The sequence below is a fragment of the Haliaeetus albicilla genome, chromosome 21, assembly GCF_947461875.1.
Source record: "Haliaeetus albicilla chromosome 21, bHalAlb1.1, whole genome shotgun sequence".
NCBI classification, from domain to species: Eukaryota; Metazoa; Chordata; class Aves; order Accipitriformes; family Accipitridae; genus Haliaeetus; species Haliaeetus albicilla.
The window spans coordinates 25,933,557-25,944,512 of record NC_091503.1 but is presented as its reverse complement, the minus strand read 5'-3'; the positions used below and the strand labels follow the sequence as shown (position 1 = coordinate 25,944,512).

Sequence of the window (10,956 nt, the reverse complement as noted above, 5' to 3'; positions counted from 1 at the left end):
GCATGTACAGAAATGCTGGGCAATTAAGTTAGGCTATCAGGAGTGGATGGGGTTGGCCCAATGCAAATGTAAGACAAGAAAGGAAAAAAAGCAGAACTGTTTCGATAAAAAGGGAAAGGGGGGAACAAAGGAAAAGCTGTATAGACCTAATCATTGGCATTTGTGCAGCAGCACATATAGGTGCAAATCCCTAGAGTGCTTTCCATACCACAAGTGGTTTTTTTGGTGGTAGCAAAAAAGAGTGCGGATACTGAAATGGTAGCGCTGTGGTATTCGTGTAAAGCAGTGTTAAAAAATTGTAGTAGTTCTACGTGATTGTTATGGTCACATCCCTACAGTAGGGACAGAGAAGTCTACGAGAACCAGAGGACTATTGCAAGTGTCTTGACAGCAGCAGGAAAACCAAGCGTCACCTCCGAAAGGATGCCACTGCCACATACCTTTCTTTGCAACCTCAGTCACAATGTTTACATACAGCAAAGCACTTTGAGCAGGCTCAAAATCCATGGCAAAACATGTAGCATCTTCATACGCCTGGTTGCAAACTTCCTTTGCAGCGGTGGCAGGAGTCTGGGGTGCCTTTCAACAGCTGGCATTTCTGCAGCAAGCCCACTGGTTGTTTAAGGGCTTTGGAGCCATGAACTTTGCCCACTAGGACGGGAAGATCTACGCAGCAAATGGCACTTTGACCTGGGAATTTCACCAGGCAGGTGTGGAGGGCAGAACGCAGAGACTGTGTGCAGCAGTGCTCCTGAGGTGCCATTCTTCAGAGCTGCAGTTGCTACGGAACCGCGAACTTAACGCTGCAGCGCCTGAGAAGATCAGCAGCTCTGTGAGGACTCTGGAGCCACATTGCAGCCGTAAAAGCACAGAACTGTTCTGTGGATGTACTGTAACCATGGCACTGCAAACCTCTGCAGGGAGGTGTGAATCATACAACGGTTCAACACGGGTGCTGAAAGCCGCAGTATGACAAAGCGTGCAGTTCTTCGGAGCGCTCGTAGCTGGAGCGTGACAAGGTTTGCCTGCAGCACCAGCCGCGGCCCTGGAACCCTCGTGTGGGCTTTCCGACAAGAAGCTGAAGTTCCAGCACCCGTTTGGGACGTGCGTGTGCCTCTGCCCCCTTCCCTAGAGCACCCCATGCGGGATGCCACGGACCGCCCGATGACACCCCTGACTTCGGGCCCTGCGCCTGGACAAGGCGCCTCTTTCACCACAGACCGACGGGCCGTCCTGCCCCGTCCGTCCCCCCGCTCTCGGCCCGGCGGGGCCGAGCTCCCAAAGGCAGCCGGTACAGTGAGCCCGTTCCAGGGCCGGGCGGCAGCAGGCGAGCCGACGGCTAGGGAAACGGGCAATTTATCGCCCGGGCTGGCATTTCCTCGCCGCCGTTAGCTCGCCTCCCTCCCTCCCCCGCAGGATCAGGCGAGGCTCCCTCCCGCCCTCCGTCCCGCCGCCGCCTGAGGCAGCGCCCCGCCCCCCGGCCCCGCCCCCGGCTCTCCCGCTCGCGCTCCGGGCGCCAGGGCGGCTGCGCGCTCATAGCCGCGCTCTGCCGGGGAGGGGAGGGGAGGGGAAGGGGGTGTGGTGTGTGTGGGTGGGCACGCGAGCTGTGCGCATGCGCGGCGGCCGGGAAGCCGGACCGCGGAGCGCAGCGGGGGGGTGCGTGCGTTGCGTTGGCATGGCGGAGGCGCGGCCCGGCGCAGGTGAGTGCGGCCGCTGTGGTCGGGGCGGAGGGGGGGGGAATTCGGGGAGGGGGCCGGTGGGGCGAGGAAGGGGAGGAGGAGGATGAAGGAGCCGTCGCGGTGCTGCCGGGCGGAGGGGTCGCGGCCGAGCGCTGGCTGTGGCGGGGCGCGGGGCTGCGGCACCACCTGTTGCTGCCGTCCCGTCCCGCCCCGCCGCAACTTCGCGGCGCCTGTGGGGCTCAAAATGGCCGGGCGGGCCTGTGCCGCAGGGCGCGCTCGGGACACTTTGCCTGAGGTGGAGGAGGAAGGCGCGAGCTCCTCGTGTGTGACAAACGGAGGGGAACGGCAGAGAAAATGCGAAGAGCCGGTGGGTTTTGTGGAAAAGTTGCCGCGCTCTGCCCGCCCGTGCCGTGAAAACCCGCGGAGGCGGGCGTGCTGCTTGCGCAGGGCAGCCTGACCTCTCCCAGCCCACCCCCGGCCGCTGGGGAGCGGGGGTCTGGGAGCAGAGGCCTGGGGCTGCCTCGAGTGGGGTGGCCTGGGCGAGGGCCGACGGGTGGAGGGCGGCCTGGGGACCCGGCCTGCGGTGGGGTTGAACGCCGCAAGTGCAGGAAAAGATTCTTTTCCCTTGTTTGTTTTTCCCTGCTGGCTTTCATGGTGGAGGTGCAGCTTAACTTTGGTTTTACTGGGTGTGGCTGCCGAGGAGGAGGGGGAATAGCCTTTCAAGATCCACATCCCAGCCTCACGTTTAATGATTTATCGTGTATTACGGACACTTAACGATGGAAGAACCCTTACGTAATTGTGTCGTGAGCGTGTAACTAGAAATAACACTGTTGCCCAGAGTCATTCATGATATTTAGTGTTTTCGTCATGTCTCTTGATTTTCTTGCAGTCTGGGTAGACTTCTCAGGTAATCAATGTCACTTTGGGGTCACTTGATGAGCTAACTCATCTTGTTGTTTGTGGTTAGGTTTCTGCCAGGAAGAATCATGGACTTCTGTGGCTGGAGTGAAGAAGAAAATACAAACCTCCGCTTTCGCAGCATGCGGATGTTAATTCAGATTAATGTTATCATTAGGCTATATCCTAAATAGCATCCCCTGTCTATTCTCTGTTCTTGGCAGCCTGGCTATCGTGATGGAAAAGTTTTTTGAGTTCATTTTTTGATGGGATCAAAATGGGTCCACAGCTGCCTTGTGAGAAGTGGAATGGCCTAGGTCATGGTTCAGAGAGCAGAGACTGATAGTTTCAGTAAAGAGAAGCTGGTGCACACACATGTCTGCTGGCCTGTTTATCTTCCACGCTGTCAGGCTGCGAGTCAGCGCTGGTCCTGAAACCTTTTGTACAGTGTATATGTATTGGAATAAAGGGTCTTAAATAGGTATATTGAGCTAAAAATAGCTTTACTGAAAAGCAGTAGATTAGTCTGGATCGTACACCATTTCTACGTTTGCTTTATAATACTTAAGCTAACACAGTTATTGTCACATGGCATTCAATTTTGGAGTTCATTCCTTGTTATGGTAATGCATACTATGTTATCAAGAACGATCTCATCGGTAACTTTCGAACTGTGCTTGTGCAATATTAGGATGGGAACTGGCTTTTGCTCTGCAACTTCATGGACAGAGGGAGTGTATGATTATGAGAGCTTAAATATGAAAAATATTTCTGCTGTCAGGGTAGATCAGGGAAAGCATTTGAGGTCGAAGAATGACAGTTTTGGGTCATGGCAGATGTGCAGCCCATCCAGGATATTTTGCCTATAGTGAACGATGCAGGGAAAGAGTATAAGAGACAAAGGGGAAGAATATAAGAAACAAGGCAATTGTAGAATGGTTATTCACATTGATATACCTTCGTAGTTTCCAGCCCTGTGCACCTAGAAGGGATAGGTGGTATTTGTATTTAATAGCCATTAATGGATTTCCCCCCCCCATCAGTTGCCATAATTGCTGTTGAATGTATTTTTAGCTTTTTTTGCCTTCACGATGACAGCTGCGTCATTATATATGGTACAGTGCATCATTAAACTGAAGATATCGGGGAGTTGCCATAAAGCATTGAATAGCCCACTGTAAGAGTGAACAGGAAAGTGGAAACTTATAATACATTTATTCTCCTTATGCAAAATCCCATTCTGTAGTAGATAGTTCTCTTAGGATGATGAAGCTACTCATGGCAAAGTTGTATTGCCCTACTTTTATATTTCTCCTATGTCATCTTGAAATGGGCTAGCTAAAACTTCATGTTCTGTTCAAAATGTGGATGCACAGAATTTGGACAGTAGCATAAAAAGACAAAAACATAGCACTGTGCACCAGTATACATAGGGAGCTAAATAGCTGGAGAGCAGCTCTGCAGACAGGGACCTTGGGGTCCTCGGTGGACTATAAGCAGACCATGAGTCAGCAATGCACCCTCTCTGCGAGGAAGGTCAACAGTATCCTAGACTACATTAGGAAAAGTGTTGCCAGTTTGTTGGGGAGGTCCACCTTCCCCTCTGCCCAGCACTGGTGAAGCCACCCCTGGAGCGCTGTATCCAGTTCTGGGCTCCCCTGTACAAGGAAGACATGAACATACTGGAGTGAGGCCGGCAAAGGGCCATGAAGATGATTAAGGGATTGGAGCATCCCTCACGTGAGGAGAGGCTGAGAGAGCTGGGTCTGTTCGGTTGGAGAAGATAAGTGTCGGAGTGATCTTAGTGCTGTGTACAAATACCTGATGGGAGGGAGTAAAGCATATGGAGCCAGATTCTTCTGAGTGGTAATAAGTGAAAAGACAAGAGGCAACAGGTGCAAATTAAAACACATGAAATTCCATCAGAACACAAGAAAAAGGTTTTTTACTGTAAAGATGGTCACACACTGGAACAGGTTGCTCAGAGAGGTCGTGGTCTCTCCATCCCTGGAGATATTAAAAACCCAGCTGGACACAGTCATGGGCAACTTGCTCTAGCTAACCCTGTTTGAGCAGGGTATTTGGACAAGAGGTCCCTTCCAACCTCAGCCATTCTCTGATTCTATGGTAGTGATGATTTTTCGTGTTAATCATTCTCTAATAATTTCTGGCAAGAGTTGCGGGAAGGGAGTATATCTTTTATTAGGTGAGCTATTAGAGTTGGAATAAACAACAAGTTTTGGGTAGGCAGATTGTTTTGCATAAAAATGGGTTGCACTGCTTGAGTCTTTAAGCCTGAAACAGTGTAACTCCTGTTCAGGAAGAAATGCAACCTTTTGTAAATCTGTGTCATCTCCTGAAATTATAGGATGCTGTAGGTGAATATATAAAATGATCAGAGAAGACAGAAAAGATCAAGCTTAGTGTTCTGTCAGGAAGAGGTTTAAAGCTTTCAATGCTACGGGGAAAGCCTCAGATTTCCATAATGTACCATTCCTGGTTTTTTTTGTGGTACAGTGTAATACAGGTACTGTAAGACCTGCAGGGAGTGTCTTCCCTATAACTTGTGCTTTGTGTTCAGCTGACTGGACCATTTCTTGTCTGGATATATGCAGTGCTGACACAGATTGTTGTGTATGGACTCTGTACTGTTGACTGTCTTTAGGTGAAAGAATAGGTTATTTGAATTGCTTTAAAACTGAAGACATCTGTCATGAAATTACCTTTGTCTTCTACTGAGAGCCAGTATATAAACAGAACATATAATCGTACAATATCCTGAAGGATAGTCCCTGAAGGGGACTCACAAGGGTCGTTGAGTCCAACTCCTGACTCCACACAGGACAACCTAAAAGTTAAACCAGATATCTAAGCATTATCCAAACACTTCTTGAACACTGAAAGGCTTGGGACCATGACCTCTTCCCTGAGAAGCTTTTTCCAATGCTTGACCACCCTCTCACTGAAGAACTTTTTCCTAATAACTACCCAGTCTGAATTTCCCTTGACACAGCTTTAAGCCATTCCCTCATGTCCTATCACTGCATCCCAGGGAGAAGAGATCAGCACCTCCCCCTCTACCTGCCCTCATGAAGAGGCTGGAGAGAGCAATGAGGTTGCCCCTTAGCCTTCTCTTCTCCAAGCTGAACAAAGCTAATATTCTCAGCTGTTTCTCCTAAGTCATGTCCTGTAGTCCTTTCACCATCTTTGTTGCCCTCCTTTGGACACATTCTAATATTTTTATATCCTTCTTTTATTGTGGAGTCCAAAACTGCACACAGTACTCAAGGTGACATTATTTTTGGTTGAATTTATGGGTATCTCAATAAGAAGCGGTCAATTAAAAAATAAGTGCTTGTCCAGTCAGAAAGACTCATACTAATCAGTGTTGTTTATTTAGTTCCAGTTTTGTATTGATCTGAAGCTTCAGAAGGAAAATCAGTATTCTTCCTATCTAGTAGATAGAGCTGAATTCATTTAAGAATAAAGAAGTACTATCTCTTGACACCTAAGGGGCTACCCTATGGACTCTTGTACCCATTATATTTTTTTCTGGCTGGACTTCTTCAATATTTTTTTTTCTTTCTTATATTTATTCTTTAATTAACAACTTCATACAGTCTCTGCCTAATTAAAGTATGTTGTTTAATGGCTTTTCAAAATCTAATTGAATTTAGCTTGCTGAGACCATGCTAAGAAATGTCACTTAGGCATGATGTCTTTAGGTGGCATCTTCAAATATCATTATTGATGTCTTCATAAAAAAAAGTACCCAAGTTATTAAGTTTGGCTGTACTGTTCCCCAAAATAAGCTCTGTTTTTGAAGCAGAGCTTGTACTTATTAAAATGAGACATGTACTTACTAATTTGCTTCATATTTTTAAAAGTGTCCTTATGAAATTATTTTTCTGAAGGATAGTTCACACTGACTACCTGACTTTCCCAGGGCATTCTGGCTCTGTCCACAGTCAATGCTGAAGGGTGAATGGCCAAACAGACATGAAAACATATAAGTTTCATATGTTTGGTTTTAATTCACATTCAAGCTCTTAGGGATATTAAAATCTGCAATGTAGAGGTTGTTTCTAAAGGTACTGTGATTTTCTTTGTTTATTTTATAGAAATACAGGCTAGAATCTAGCTTTGGAGGTTCCCTTTTTCTTGGGATTTTTGTGTATGTACTTACAAACACATCAGAGGAAATTTAAGCCAGTGTTACCTACTGATTACTACACTTGTATATGTATTTTGCTGTTTCTTGTCTTGGCTGACAGAAATCAGTTTTAGTAGAACTTACCACTTCTTTGGAAATTTTTTGTAATGTAAAAGCTGACAGTAAGAATAGGAATCCTGTTCCTGAGTGATATAAAAAGTCCTAATGAATTATTCATATTTTGGAGGTGCTTTTAAATATCTGAATCCTGGTTTCCCATCTGTTTCTTCAAACTTAATAGATCATTTGGAGAGTGCTTTCAAAAATATCGCTTCCACAGCTCCATTTCCAGTCCTGGTTATGCTTCTTGGAGGCCATGCTCAAAAGTCAACTTGAAAACCAGCATTTTAAAGCCATGTCCAGCACGTTTTTATGTCAGTATAAGATAGTATGTTTTAATGATCTACAAAATATACTTAGCAAGCTTATTTACTGCATTCATTTGAAAGCCCTCTGCAGCAATTTGTTTATAATTCATGCATACATTTTACATACCACATCTCATAACCGAAGAAACAATGGTCTTTAATAATAGAATATACTTTTTAGAGGCAAGCTGTGTGGTTTTTTTGAAAAACATGTTTTTATTAAACATTAAGAAGCTATTTGGTTTACCTTCTTACATCTATCCATCAGACTTTTAAATTTTAGGGTATACAAAAGAAATCTTAAACCAACTAATATGTATGTAATTATAGGATTGCATCCCATCTTCAAATCATCATATGTGAAATTCTAAGTAATCTACACTTAATGAATGCTGTTTACATTATAATGTAAAAGGACTACAATTTATGTTTGTAGTCCTCTTTATTAGTGATAGAAAAGAAACTGGCAAAACACTGGAAAAACTGGAAGTGTAGTTGTAGAAAGTAAAAAGGACAACTTTATATTTTGAGTTCTTTACAGGATACGTGTGCTAAAATGAGAAAGATAGAATGTTTCCAGGGAAGCTGCTTGCAGTCCAGATTCTTTCAGATATATAAGCCTAATATTTTGGTCCTACTAGGTTCTGCAGTCCTAATGATAGAATAGGATATTTCATTTAGAATGGACTTACAACGACCATCTAGTCCCACTGCCTGACCACTTCAGGGCTGACCAAAAGCTAAAGCATGTCATTAAGGACATTGTCCAAATGCCTCTTCAACACTGACAGGCTTGGGGCATCGACCACCTCTCTAGGAGCCCTGTTCCAGGGTTTGGGCACCCTCTTGGTAAAGAAATGTTTCCTCATGTCAAGTCTGAACCTTCCCTGAGGGACGCAGCTGTGAGCCATTCCCACATGTCCTGGCACTGGGTACCAGGGAGAAGAACTCAGCACCTCCCTCTCCCCTTCTCCTCCCCTTGAGTTAAGATTGATTCTTAACTCAATCCCCAGCTGTTTTGAAAGACCTCTCTCTGGTGTTCTGATTCTGTTGTCTCAAAATCATGTTAGTATTACAGGTTTGAAAAAACCCACAACCAAACCCCGACCAACAAACTACAAACACTTTATATTTACCATTTGTATCTAGTGTAATAATAATATGTATTCTATAGCATAGCATATAATATAATATGCTATGCTATATTAACAATGTATACTTTATTATAATATTAACATATACTATAATACTAATACCTCTTAATACATTATAATATATAACAATATATAATTATATATATTGTCTTTGCAAAGATTTCAGCTGAGTCTCTCTTTAAAAACAAGTATGAATTAGGTTATGTGTTTAAGAACATCCTTAAATGTAATTTTAAATTCCTAACTTTTAGTAAGCTTAAAGCTTCACTTCCACAAAGTTGTATGTTATATTTTTTATTTGGCCACCAAACACCTCATAGTAGTTATGACCATTCCTAGAGGTTTAAAAATACTCTTTCATTTGAAAGTAAATGAAATTCACTGAAAAAACCCCAAACTTAATGCTTGGAAGTGTTCTGGTTCATTCTTCCCTTCAAAATGTTAATTTCTACAGTCTTTACTGAAAAGTTAAAATAATAGGTAGTTGAGAGATCAGGTAGCATCAGCCTTTTGGAGAGACTCTTAGGTTCATAGCCCAAGTGCTTGATTCTTTCTTCGAATTGTTCCGAACCAGGAATAAACTTCACCTGCCCTACTGTCAGAGGTAACCTACCTAATCTGTAAAATGGGCACTACCCCCATGAGATTTTAGAAGCCTCTTCTCTTTTTTTACACTACTGTGTAAGACTTAACCAGTCTGCCACAGCCCATTAAACTGTCCCTGATATTCACCTGATAATTCCTGTTGCAGGTGGGCTCTGCTGGCATGATGTGATATGAAATTGACCAACATAGGATTTCTAACATGCACCTCTTTCTTTCACCTAGAGACACAGAAATGATAGGAGACCTCCGAAATAGAAGCATAGTTCATGTTGATGGCCTCATAACACAAAAATAATTTTGTTAAGCTGCCCTGGGTAGTCCCTCTTCCATTTAATATGTCTATATGTAGAACAGTGTAATCAGAGTTCATGCAAGCATTTAGTATTGCTACTTTTTGGCTGATGGATTTTAATTTATATTCAAAGTTCTGTGTAATATTAAAATCTCAGATGTAGACATTGTATTTAAAGGACCCCTTTTTCTTCAGGTTTGTGTGTGTGTGTAAACATGCTAGGAAAAACTGCAGCACATGTTAAGCGCTGATTATCACACTTGCATGTCTTGTATACATACAGTGCTGCTTCAAATGTTTTCTTCACCTTACGTGTTTATATTCTTATCTTAACTCTGGGTCATCACAGTCTTTCTCTGAAGATGACAAGGGAAGGTAACTGCCACAAAGCACTGTATGATTCAACTGTGGTTTCTGGAAACTCGTTTGCAGTTGTTTTGTCAAGTGTGGGATTGATTGAACTTCTGGGCCTTTGCATGTATGGTAATTTTGCTGAAAAGAAATGTTTACTGTTTAATAGTCTTATGTGTATGTTTTTATTTTTTCACTTTTTAGGTGCATTGAATTTCCATCCCGATGCTGCTGATTCCATTCCAGGAGAAAGACAACCTACAGATATAAACTGGGTAAATAAAGATAGGAAAGACTCTAACAGTAATCAGAATAGAAGTAATTTACCATTTCCTAGTCTGTCTTCTGAAAGAGGTACAGATTATGAAAGCTCTTCCGCAAAGCATCATGGCTTTTCTAACCCAGAAAGTCAGTATGGGAATTCTGAAGACTTCCACCAATATTTTGGTACCGGTAAAAGTTTGAAGAATCGCAACTTGCAAAGCCAGAGATGGCACAGATCAAGAAACGATAGCACATGTACTAGAAGTAAGATAAGGCAAAGTACTGTGGATGCTGCTGCTGGTCCAGGAATTTCCGATGCTGCAGTAATGCCTGGGAGAAGAGCACCTCCTAGGGGATACAATGACTTTCTCTCCTCAGAGAGTGACAGGGAGGTACCTAATGCAGATAGCAGAGGAGCAAAGCCAAAGAAAACACATCTGATGCATGCATCTGGAAGGGGTTTCAGGGAGAAGGGAAAGCAAGTACATGACCGGGAAAAGAGAGTGAGCTCTAAACAGAAAGTAGAGCTGTTTGAAAATGTTCCATCTTTGGATATGACTCAGTCTGACTCTTCAGAATCATCTGTTGGAAAGGCATTCTGTGACGCGCCTGTTGGTAGCGGGGATGAGCAGAAAGGCTACAATTATGTAAACAAAAGATATCCCCGGAAGCCTGTGTGGAATAAACCCCCAGCAGAAAAGGAGTGTCAGAAAAGACATGATTCTCACCGTAGTAAAAATACAAAAGTAGGTAAGAAGTCTTCTCTTGCATATACGCCAAAAGATAAAAATGAGAGGAAGAAAGAGCTCTCTGTTCACAAAAATGATGAGAACTTGACCAATGAAATCAGGCATCAGTTGTCCGATTCTGTCAGATGTAATGGAAGGAAGTTCCTTCTGAAGGGGGATCAGGCACCTGCACTTCATTTCAGCTGGACCCAGTACTGGAAAAAGCAAAGTGATGTACCAAAAAACAAAGAAACTCACACAGGTAAGCTTCCTAGACTGTCCTGTACTCCTGTATTAAAGATACAATCTTGAGTAATTTCAACTGCCTTCACATTTGACTAGCTGAAGGACCTTATTATTTCACATTAGGTCAGTATCAGTTTCAGAGGGTAGAATTATAT

The 10,956-nt window shown here is 43.8% G+C and overlaps 1 protein-coding gene across 3 annotated transcripts in view; it reads left to right on the top strand.

The window, feature by feature from the left end:
• Positions 1-1,602: 1,602 nt before the first annotated feature.
• Positions 1,603-10,956, top strand: part of NFX1 (nuclear transcription factor, X-box binding 1) — a 72,046-nt gene continuing 62,692 nt past the window's right edge. For 2 of the 3 annotated variants that reach the window (XM_069809288.1, XM_069809290.1), the window contains exons 1-2: positions 1,603-1,700; positions 9,768-10,817. In XM_069809288.1, the coding sequence (XP_069665389.1) occupies positions 1,613-1,700; positions 9,768-10,817 (1,138 nt within the window). In that variant the 5' untranslated portion in view covers positions 1,603-1,612. Of the gene's footprint in view, positions 1,701-1,941; positions 2,047-9,767; positions 10,818-10,956 lie in introns of those variants that run through there. The other variant, XM_069809289.1, reaches the window with a different exon arrangement.